Here is a 12121-nt window from a genome sequence, read left to right on the forward strand (position 1 = left end):
TCCCAATTCCGTCCAGACTGGGTTATGATCCAAAAGGACCCTCGCCGCAATCTTTGTCTTCTTCACCCTAGAAAATAAATCATTAGTGATTTGTATAAAATCAATCCTTGAAAGGGATTGATGTCCATCAGGAAAAGGGGTGAAGTCATATGCCTCTGCGTTTCTTTCTCGCCAAACATTTCTCAATTCGAAGTTGTCCATCAAATCTTTTTCCCTTCTAGAATTAGGTCTAATGCGATATATCTTCCAAAGGGATCTGCTTCAATTAATTCAGCCTTAATGTCTTTTCTTAAGTATACAACTATACCATTTTTCTTTTCCGTAGCAGAGGTCACAAAATATTGTCCAAGTTCGGGGTTGAACAGATATTTTTGATCAGTTGATTTGATATGAATTTCTTGCAGACAAATTATATCGTTCTTGAACTATTTGAGATAGTGAAGTATTTTCTTTCTCTTCTGTAAAGAGTTCAGACCATAACTCCTTGATCAATGGCCGATGATTATTGAAGTTGTTGCAATATGCCTTGTTTTCCCATTCGTCTGGTAGTCATACGGCTAGATCTTTGTTCCCTGGTCCCTTGCCCTTCCGGAAGGAGGAAATGGTGCTTTTTGTCTGGTAGTTGTGTGATTTGCTGTTTATCTTGTCCTTCTCGTGGTCTTTCTCCAGATCCAGATAATTCAGGGTGTCCCACCTTCAGGGTCTTGTGATAAAAATCTCGGGCTTCCCATACAGAGTTGAGACGATATTTTTGCTTATCAAATGTAATTATGATACCAAATGGCACATCCCATCTATACTGTATCTGACGGTTTCTGAGTTCTTCCACTAGAAAGCATAATCTCTCCTGGCTCTTAGCATTTGGGGTGGTATTTCTTTCAAGACAATCAAGTCCTGTCCGCCAATTTGAAGCCTGGTATTATAAGACTCTTGTAGTATCATGTTTCTGAACTCTCTTGTAGTAAAGTATATAATTACATCTCGGGGGAGTTGCCTCTGTTTTGCCACCCAAGAGTTAGCGCGCCATCAGCAAGGTCCTGCCCCAGAAGTCTATCTGCAGGCTTTTCTTTGCTGTCGTGCTCTGGCATCTGCTGACTTCCTCCACATTTTTTTCCAATTGTATGTTATGTGTGTATATAATAGGAATTATGTTTCATTCTGTAGCCCTTTGTTTGAAGTTGTTTTATAAAAAAATGCAGTGATAATTTAGTTTAAGCATTCAATATTTTTAAAGCATCCAGATTGTTAAAAGAAAAAAATAGTTACAAGCATCTTCCAGATGAGAGCAAAGTACACAAATAACAATTTGTGAATTAAATCATAAACTTGATCTGCTACTGCCTTGCTCACATGGTCTCATTTATTAGTATTGATCTGTCTTGCATGCTTGTCATTCTTGTTGTTTTGGGATTCAATTGCTTTCTTGTTTCGTTTTGTTTTAGAAAAGTGACTGCAGTCTCACACCGTGGCTGCTACTTCCTGATGAATTATGGCTTTGTGTCTTTTCCCTGCTGACTCATAAAGATATTTCCCGGATTTCCCAGGTCTGTCATCACTTTTATCAACTAGCTGGAGATAAGTCCCTCTGTAAGTACATTAAAATGAATAAATATTAAGAGGTTGGAATAATATAAAAGTCCTGTATGGTTACAGGTATTCCCACTTACTGTATATCTGGCCGAGACAACTGGAGCCAAGCTTTCATGCCCTAACATCAAATTAAAATAACTTACATTATTTGTTTGCACATTTATGCAGTCATTGAAAATCTTTTGCATTTTAGTTCTGTTTTTGTATTTCTGGTTTACAGTACTTGTGCATGCTGTAAAGGTTCTTTGCTTCATTTTTGTCTGGTTATTATCTAGTAGAAGCATGTTTGTGATTTTTAAAGAATGCACTACTGAATTACTCCAAAAGGTTTTTGCATATTTTTTAATGGCAGAATGTTTTTCCTAAGTGCAAAATAGTGAATTTCAAGGAAATGCTCACTCGGGATTAACAGGAGAGCTAATCCTGAGCTGCATATAAAATTGTGTGGTTCACTTCTCTGGGCCATGTACAGATGAGTAACTGGGATGAGCCATGGAGACTTAATATCACAAATGTAATCATCAGGGTTTGATCTTGACTTGAACATTATCTTCAGAATGCACCAACAGAACTTCATTTCAATTTTCCTGTGTTGCACATCTGTGTTGCACACTTTTGAAACATGATGAGACTGATAGTAGCTGGAAGGTTCATAGTAAATTGGGTTCCACCACAAATCCGCGAAGCCCTTATCCACGGAGACATAAGCACGAAGACTAATTCGCGCCGTTCGAAGCGCTAAGGAAAAACGCAACCCTACCGCGATGACATAATCGCGGAGGGCAAATCCGCGCATTCCCAAGCACTCAGTACCCTAAACCTAACCCTAAATCTAACCCTAAACCTAACCCTAAAACAAACCCCTAAACCTAATCCTAACCCTTACCTTAATTGAAATCGGCTTTCTGCTGCTGCGCCGTTTTAAAGCGCCCTTCTGTTGCCGCGCTGTTGTCGCGGCGGTGATGATGTGCGGTGATGACGTCGCGGCTTTAGCGACGCGATTTTATCACCGCTATTTTGACGAGCGCGGTTTTGTCATGCCACGGTAAATTGTACGCTATTCCTCTATGCCATGGTAAACAGACTTTGAGTATTAATTCTAATGGCAGAACTGCATGTATGTGGATACATATTCAGGAAACATTTGATGAAAGTTAGCTGTAGGAGCAGGACGTCCCCCTTTTGTGCTGTCTCATAACATTTTGCTGCCTGAGGTAAAGAATGAAATGCCTTCTTTTTCCAAGATGTTTAGCAGGTGAATCTTATACAGATAGACATACTGAGGCCCAGACACTACTCACAGGCAGGCATAGAAGAGATTTCTGATCACCCATGGATTACCAATATTTATATTAGCCGCATTTATGTGAGGAGCAATGTAGTAACAATAATGGCAGTAAGCACCAACATCATGACTACCAAATTACACCTGTATTTCAGATAACCATTTGGTGGTAGCAAGCAGTCATAGATTTCTGCATCTTATTGCAGCTATTGCGTATCTGAATTTTGCAATCTAGATCCTGTATAGCAGCTTTAATCATATCACTATCTGCCAAGCCTGGCATGAGCTGGCTCCTGTCAATCTATTTGTTAAACTAGGATGTTTGTCAATAGACTTGCTCGTGATATGACTCACATAATTATATAATACAGCCAAGTCAACCCTGCCAAAAACAAATAGGGAGAGAGATGGGGAGGGAGGGATGGGGGGGAGAGGGAGGGGGAGGGGGGAAGAAAGAGGATCTTTCCTCCAAGATTTATTGCCTGAGGTGACCATTTTATTTTATTTTTCATTTACATTCAATTAAAAAAAATGGTTAGGAATATACTGGAGTACTTGACAAACTAGGTCATGCCTCCAACTTTCATTATGTTATACATTTTAGTACATTGTGTTGTTTCCATACTTTGATGTTTATATAATATATTTTAAATTATTAACATTTTATTATATAAACAGCTTAGAATATTAAGAATAGGAAAGAGAAAGAAAAAAAATCCAATTATAGTATAAACTATAAATTACAGTTTATTACATGTGAGAAAACATTCCTGTTTCATGATATTTCCAACATTTGTTGCTATATGATTGTCTAGTTTAGATATTATTAGAGAAAATTGAGGTGTTCAACACAGGATTTGGTGCGGGTGACTTCTAAGAAATGGAAAATGCTTTGGATAATTGCTATAAAAGAAAACAAATTGAAGGTCATTTGTCCTATGTCAGTAGGTCTAGGCTTGTGTTAGTTCCCACAGTGAATTCCAAAGCAAACACTTGGCACCTTGCGTAAAGAAAGGCAGCCCATTAGATGCAGCCAAGATCTGTCTTTCAATAATGTGTAAATGTTGTGTAAGGTGTGTATATATTTTAGGCTTGCTTTTGTAAGGTGTATGATCTTTGCATCATAACACACATATACCATCCCTCAAAAAAGTGGCTGAAAAACAAGGATAAATACACTTTATCAAAAGTTTCAGTATAAGTTGTACATGTGGAGTCAAGGTTGTAAGAAGCCTACTAAAACACTTTTGAATGAATTTGGTTTACTGAACTTTTTCTGACATCTCATTGATTTGATTAGTTTTTAAATTCCATTTAGAATTTAGAATAGAATAACAGAGTTGGAAGAGACCTTGGAGATCTAGTCCAACCCTTTGCTTAGGCAGGAAACCCTATACCAGTGACGGTGAACCTTTTTTGGCTCGCAGGGGTGGTGGTTCATGCGTAGACATGCCACATATGTGCACGCTAACCCCCTCTGCATGCATGCCCGTGCGACTAGCCCTCCCCCTGCTTTTGGCACAGTTTTTTCACCCTCCCCGGGCTCCAGAGGCTTTCTAGGAGCCAGGGGGGTGGGGAAGTCTGTTTTTGCCCTCCCCAGGCTCCTGGGGAGGGCAAAAACAGCCCCCCCGGAAGCCCTCTGGAGGCTTCAGGATCTTCTCTGAAGCCTCTGGAGTGTAGAAAACCGGCCCTATAGGCAAACCGGAAGTTCGTGAACAGAACTTTTTTCGCCCTCCGGAGCCTTCAGGAGGCTTCCCTGAAGGCTCCGGAGGGCAAAAAACAACTCTACAGCCAAACTGGAAGTCACTTCCTGTTTTCTAATAGGGCTGTTTTTTGCCCTCTGGAGCCTTCAGGGAAGCCTCCAGAGGGTAAAAAACGGCCCTATGGACAAACTGAAAGTGACTTCCAGTTTGGCTGTAGGGCTGTTTTATTGCCCTCCTGAGTCTTCAGGGATACTCCTGAAGCCTCTGAAGGGCGAAAATCAGTCTCAAAAGAAGGAGAGGAATGCCTTGCGTGCCCTAACAAATGGCTCCGCGTGCCACCTGTGGTACACATGCTGTAGGTTCTCCATCATGGCCCTATACCATTTCAGACAAATGGTTATCCAATCTCTTAGAAACTTCCAGTGTTGGAGCATTCACAACTTGTTCCACTGATTAGTTTTTCTAACAGTCAGGAAATTACTCCTTATTTCCAGGTTGCTTCTGTCCTTGATTATTTTCATCCATTGCTTCTTGTCCTGTCCTCAGGTGCTTTGGAGAATAGCTTGACTCCCTCTTGACTCCCTACTAACCTTTACATTTAGTTTAGTAGACATTTTTTTCTGTTCTCTCATTCTTTTATAGCAGTTTTGACTTTTTAAAAAAGCAAATGCTTTCTCCACATACAATGTGAACTTTAATGTTCTAAAAATACACAAGTGATTATTGATCAATAATATACACTATATTGCCAAAAGTACTCACTCACAACTGAATCTGATTATGTGGATGGATTAGCGAATACTTTTGGCAATATAGTGTAATTGGCACAAGTAAAAAAAAAACTGATATTAACATAAGCGAGCATTCTTTCTTTCTCAGAAGTGCAATAATAAATAATTAAAAATGTAAGCTTGCAAGGCTGTCTGCAGATAACATCTCCCTCCATGCATCTTTTTTTTAAAAAAAAGTTTGTTTATGTGTTGGGGGATGGATTAGGCTTATTTGGAAAAAGTTAAACATTAAGTTAGTAACAATTTTCTTGCATAGCATTATCAGGCAGTTGTGCTCTGCAAGAACATTTGAGCTTTGAGCACTTTATACCAAGGAGAACTCCACGAAATCTAAGGTCTTAAATGCAAGGAGATATCAAGTTATAAATTTAGCTATAAAAATAGCTCTGATTCTTAGGAATGTAATGTTATGAATGCTTTATATTTTGGAGGTGGTTTTTCTTTAAAAATTATTAGCCGTAATAGTGTTTTACCTTGTTAAGTGAGTATATTTATTGTTCACCGTAGAAAACAAATTTAGCTAGTTCGCTGTTATTTTGTAATTCATTCTCTTTGGGCCAAGCTAATTGCTCCCTTTATTTAAATTAAGTAGTTTAGAGAAATATGAATATATAGAAGGTAGGTTGGTGTGAGAAATAGAGTTAGAAAAGAGTTAGTTGGAAAGAGTTTATAATGAAGTTCTGCCAAGCTCTTGGACAAGGATAAGATAAAGTTAAGCTCTTAAACATGTTAGATTCAAGAGGAATCTTTTTAGATGGTTCTATGTATTGCCATTAGTCCTCCTTTGGGACTAACTCTCATAGGATTAACTCCTATGGGATGCTATGACCACACAGAATTTTCTGAATGATGGCAATTGGGCCAGCCGCAACTGCCATCATTAAGTCAGCATAGTCATGCAACAGCTTTGCAACCACATTGATGGAGTTGTTGGTTCCATTACCATTATCAAGTGAGGATTACCTGTACTTCAGTTGCAAGTAAAGTGCAGTAAGCTGGCCTGGTTGCATTGTCGATGCTTTTCTTGGGTTGGGCTCAAGAGAAAAGTTCAAGGCTCCTGTTGGGACATATGAGAATCAAATATATAAAACCAGCCTCTTATTCTTTCTTCTATGTCGAACTGGCTTGCCAGGTCTTGGCAAGTAGCACAGAACTGCACAATTTGGGGGGCTGCTTGATGTTCCTCAAGGCAGGGGTGCAGGGCAACCCAAAAGGCAGAAAACAGGGGAGACATATGGGCAGGTGGGAGAGTTGGAGGCAGTCCTTTACTTTACTGATGCTCGGAGCTGGGAAGGAACAATACCAGAATGTTCCAAACAAGCTTTTTCAAGAGGCAACTGAGTTTTCTAGATACCAAAATGGTTTGGTCTGGGTCCTTGGCTAACAATTGGTCACCTTCGCTTAAAGAAAGCACCGGGGATCACCAAGATTGTGGTTGCTAAGCGATGTGATCACATGGCATCTCACTTTACAACTGCATTGCTTAGTAACAGAAATACTAGTCCCAACTGGAGTTGTAAGTCAAAGACTACCTGTACTGGATCCTCCTGGAAAGCATTGCAAGACTACTTCCTGTCTCAGTTGAGGCTTGTTTGAATATCAAGGTCCTTGTGAGGTTTATGGTTTTTCTCAAATCATGGCCATAGCTGTGATTTACAGTTTGTTTCTCATTCTTGCCTTTTAGCTTTTAACTTCTGATTCTGATTTGTTCTTCAGTCTTGTATACTGCTTGTCCTAGACTCCTTGGTTATTATATCACTTTAGATAACTGCCAATTTATAAGTAGCAACTCTTGGCAAATTACAAATACCTTGAGTTCTCAATTTGATCAAATACCACTTTAATTACTCTGATCTACATTTCAAGATTACTATGATATTTTTAAAAATAGTTCTACATGATGAATATTATATCATTTATTATATAGCTGCAGTTGATCCTTCATATCGTATTCTTAGAGTGGAATAAACTTCACTAATTCTGCTAGAGTTTGCACCTGTGTAAACAAGCATGAAAGCATTTGTGAGGCATAATGGAAAATATAAGACTGGATCTGAAGAATCATTAATAGAAGAAATCAACCAGCTCTGCTTTTCAAACACTTTTAAGAATCAGTGTACCTTTGCTCTCAAAAAGTTGTCATTGCCTCTGGAAGAAATTGCAGAGTTTTAAGAAAAACAGTTATTTCCTTTTTTTCCTCATTACTCTATAACAAAGAGTTTAACTGAATTAGGAGAGGTACTTTTCAATTCTAGTTCATACCATTTAATTTGCTTGCTTTGATATGGTCTAGTATTTATTTGATACATAAAGTTTGTGATCCCAAGAGCTACTTTAGAGGAGGCTAAGAGCTTATTCTGCCTCAGTCATTGGAATTTTTAGTATTTGTTCAGTAAATGAATAATTATCGTTAGAGATTGCCTCAGCAGATGACTCCTAAAATTTGACTCCCATGACATTATGTATTTTTCCATTAGCACATACAAGGTGGATTTGCTTTCTCTAGATGGCTGTACAATAGTCAGAATAAAATACTAATAAGCCCTCGCTAACATGAAAAAAATTGATTACAATTATACTGACATTTCTCTGGGTCACCCAATTATCACTGCAGCTTCCTTTCTTGGTATCCCGAGTCTTCTTCCATGCTATTTACAGTATATATCAGATTTAGTGATTGGAATGCGCTGAAAAATGGGACTTGAGAAAATCTAATTTCAAATCTTTACCTGTTCAGTTTCAGTGAATGGTGGTGGTGAGCAGTTGCTACAATCATCTCCCAAGGAAAAGAAAATCATATTTTGCCCTAACCTTTCCTGGGGAATATTAATAAATAGATATAAACTGTTTCAACTTCTCCCCTCAAGATGCCACTCTACTGTAGAGCATTGCATGCCAAAACAACTAAACGTATAGTTTCTTCCTCCATGCCATCACTCAGCTATATACCTAACTCCTACAGCACTGTATTCTGCCAAAAGATATTTACCCATGTAGTAGGCTGTGCTGCTATTATCCTTGTCATCTTGTCATCCTCCCCATCTTTCTCACCACTCATCTTTCCTACTACATTCTCTTATATGATATATTATGATATATCAATGGTTGTATCTTATGATTTATTATTATATCTTATGATTTATGATGTATGGCCTATCACTTTGTTGTTTGTATGTACACTGAGAGCTTATGCACAGGAGACAAATTCCTTGTGTGTCCAACGACGCTTGGCAAATAAAGAATTCTATTCCATTAATAGTGATGTTTTATTTTCATTTTAAATGAAATATTGTAAAAAGTATTTAGTTAATGAATAAACATCTACCTGCACCAATAAAGTAGGTTATTTTTCTCTAGGGAAGAAGATTCAACTTAAGGATTGCCACTGCTTGAATGATGATTGGTTGATTGGTTTAGGAAAACATCACCCTGAGTGTTTCACTCTTGATCATTGCCATGATAAAGATCAGAGAATTTCTGAGGTTGGCCTAAAACAATTCTTCCAGTACTGTGAAGGATATCTCAAGGTAATGTCCACTTTAAATATAAAGCTTGGTTTTGTTTTTGTAATTATATCAAGTTGGGAAAATATTTATTATTTTTCATTATAATTTATCTAGATTTTAAATTATACTATTCTATGTGAAAAATAATATAAGAGAAATAAGAAATAAAGTTTCTACACACACTACTGGATCCCGATGCTCACAGTGGGCCATATTCTTTCTAGTTTAATACAATATCAGTAATATTGATTTCACAAAATTAAAAATATATTCTATTGAAAACCAAGCTCTATGCACTTCAGTATGGTTTCCATATTTACATTAATTCTGATTTGCAATGAAACATGAATAAGATTAGATTGGATATTTTTATCTAATTGGTTTCTCATAGAATTTCTTCCATCCAAGAGCTGGGACCGAGATCTTATTTAATTCTAAGTTCTCAAAGAGGTACTACCGTAAGTAAAAATTTTAAAGCTCCAAGGACTGTAAGGAAGAGCGAAAAGTCCTGTAATATGCATAGAAGTTCACTCATACGTGTTAGATTTGACCCCAAATATAAACCTGACCACACCAGATTCTTGTGTATAGCCTTGAATACATCTTCTGTGCTGCAACCTTGTGAATGGTCCCAATTCTTTGCTCCTGACATTAATCTGGTCAGCTAAAATTCCACTCTAAATTGGTACCAGATAAGGATCAATGGAATTCAGGAGGGTTGGACTTAGAGAGCTTGTGGGAACGCAGTGACTCTAAGCGGATTATTCCCAGAGATTTAAAATACTCAAGCAAAAAGCAAGAAAAGTTTACAAATTTTCATACACATACTGCTCATAGAATATATGAAATTTCTCCCACTGTATTGAATAACCTGATAAATTACTAGCATTGTATAATATAAGTAATTTTTGTACAATGTACAGCATAATTATCAATCAGACATAGTATGCCATCTGCATTAATAACAGCTTGCATTCAGTCCCCTTGTTGTTATACTGAGCATGCCTTCCTTTTGTTTAATAAGGCAAACAAATGGTTCCAAAATCAAATTAAAAACAAAAGGACATCTATGACAAGCTCATAAGACATCTTGATAGATAAAAAGGTAATTCTATTTGTAGTAACGCTTCCATATTAAAGGCCATTTCACAATAAGACCAGAACAACTGATTTCAATTTTTCTGACTGTAGATCCTGAATAATGAGTAACCTAATTGTAAAAATTGTAATTCAGGATGTTATGATAACAAACCGGCGGTCTGCTATAAGCAATATAATTTTAGAATGTGGTATTAGAAATGAGAGCTAGATGTTGGATCTAATTTTCTGTTGAGGTCATCCCAAGAGGTCATGTCTATGGAGTAAGGCAGTATTTGTTCTTTCTCCATGCTTTTCTCTTGCAAATAGAGTAAATTAATTTAACTATCTCCAGGTATTCCCTTATTTTATCTTCATGCTGGAAGTACGTTGGTCAACATGTAGTTTTCTAACATTCCCCACTGCCTGATCCAGAACTGGAAAGATCTATCAGGTAGTCTTACCTATTTTTTTTTCTTTGAGATTGGAAAATGAAATCCAATCAATCCAAGATGTCAAGCTAAAAGCCCCAAGATTTCGACTCAAAATAATTAACCCTGTTTCTATTTCAAGAAAGGTTTTCTTACATGAGTCATTTGTCATCACCCATCTAGCATCAGTATCCCAGTCAGATTTATTAATGTTCAGATGGCATTTTAAGATGAGAAAAGTCCAGGAGAGGCTAGTTTCTTATTAAAAGATTATAACAGACAGTACATTTATCAAACTGCAAAAATGGAAGCTTAGAAATTAATAACATTATAAATAGAATAAATACAAATTTAAAAGAAAAGCGATGTTTGATTTATTGTTACATTTTCGCAAGGTAGTGTCTTTCTGACTCATTCCACAAATTATATATTGTTAGCGTTACTGAGATCAAGAGGGGGCTTTTGTTTATCCCTGCAGTAGAAACATTATGAGAAATGATGATGGAAGCTGACAGAAAAACTGGAAAGAAAAAAAACATATTAAAAACTGCAGATAAAGTATCTCCCCCCCTTTCCCCTCCTTTCTTTTGTCTCTCGTAAACTATGTAGAGTTGAAATGTTGCTGTGAGGCACAGAACATGAAGATGAAGCAATAGTAATGGAATCTGAATAATCTTTATGAATTTTCAATTCTTTGATTTGATTGTTGTAAAAACTGTCTAGAATTTAATTTGAAAGGAAGATTATTGTAATAAACTTTTATTTTCTTCTAACTATCCTGTTGTAAACATAAACAATAGGATTGGGTGGGTGATTTAGATTCAAGGGATGATTTAAAAAATACTTAGGTTTGCATGGAGCATCTTTCAGCAATTTCTTAAACCAAACACATTTTCCCCAGGGTCACATTACAGTTGTGAGATTCCAGAAAATGAAGCAGCTGCTTTAAGCTTACAATTTCCAAGTACCCTTTTTGCTTTACAACTGAAGTGTGGCACTGCCCTAAAATAAACAATTAATGATTCTGATTGATGTATAAGGAATGCTAATAAAAATTATCGTTTCAGTTAATTCATTGCAATTTCCCTCCCCACCCACTCTTTTTATTTAGGAACTGAATATAAAAAACTGCAGTGGTTCTGGATATAAAGGGGACAGGATTCTGCTTCATGCAAGCACCTTTTGCCATAACTTGGCAGTGGTAGATATAAGTTGGACAGGAGCTACTGATTTTGGACTCGATGCCCTAGTCAAAGGTTCTAGAAGGTATCTAAATCCTCCCCTCCCCGAAAATGCCTTTGTCTCCAATACTTTTACCACCATTTTGTACAATCAGTTGCAAAACAATAGGAAAAGCCAATTAGATTAATCATATCTAAAATTATATAGGAGTGTCTTGCAGTTTGGAATGCCCTACCCTGCTTTTTATCAGAATACTTCTGTTTCACTCATCACATTGTTCTATTCTCTCCATAAGACATTAGTAATTTATGGCAATTTATTGTTGTTTCAATTTCCCTCTGTTTTTCTGTGTCCCTCTGCTAATTGGGATGTTTCCCCTGAGAATTCCACTCACTCATGTCATGGTCACCTTATGGCTTGACTACTGAAAACACTCTGTATGAGGTCTTCTCTTGAAGAAATCAGGAAGCTTAAGATGGTCTAATGCAGAAGGGCAGGGAGAGTTGGGCATATCTTGATATGACCATGTAACATCTCTGTTTTGTGAGCTGTACAA

At 37.2% G+C, this 12121-nt stretch overlaps 1 protein-coding gene and 1 long non-coding RNA gene across 8 annotated transcripts in view; one reads left to right on the top strand and one right to left on the bottom strand.

The window, feature by feature from the left end:
* LOC106551140 (uncharacterized) overlaps positions 1 to 12121 on the top strand; it is a 47539-nt gene that overhangs the window by 14597 nt on the left and 20821 nt on the right. For 4 of the 5 annotated variants that reach the window (XM_014069165.2, XM_087715950.1, XM_087715952.1 and 1 more), the window contains exons 6-8: positions 1443 to 1587; positions 8727 to 8896; positions 11495 to 11649. In XM_014069165.2, the coding sequence (XP_013924640.2) occupies positions 1443 to 1587; positions 8727 to 8896; positions 11495 to 11649 (470 nt within the window). The remainder of the gene's footprint in view (positions 1 to 1442; positions 1588 to 8726; positions 8897 to 11494; positions 11650 to 12121) is intronic. The other variant, XM_087715951.1, reaches the window with a different exon arrangement.
* LOC148045408 (uncharacterized) overlaps positions 1 to 12121 on the bottom strand; it is a 37055-nt gene that overhangs the window by 4021 nt on the left and 20913 nt on the right. The window contains exons 3-4 of one of the 3 annotated variants that reach the window (XR_015696716.1): positions 6333 to 6426; positions 684 to 1585 (exon numbers count right to left, since the gene is read on the bottom strand). This is a non-coding gene — a long non-coding RNA (uncharacterized LOC148045408). Of the gene's footprint in view, positions 1 to 683; positions 1586 to 3363; positions 3779 to 6332; positions 6427 to 12121 lie in introns of those variants that run through there. The other 2 variants (XR_015696715.1, XR_015696717.1) reach the window with 2 other exon arrangements.

Source organism: Thamnophis sirtalis, unplaced genomic scaffold (genome assembly GCF_051295495.1).
Source record: "Thamnophis sirtalis isolate CommonGarterSnake01/CBP01778 unplaced genomic scaffold, rThaSir2_p1.2 scaffold_5, whole genome shotgun sequence".
Classification (NCBI taxonomy): Eukaryota; Metazoa; Chordata; class Lepidosauria; order Squamata; family Natricidae; genus Thamnophis; species Thamnophis sirtalis.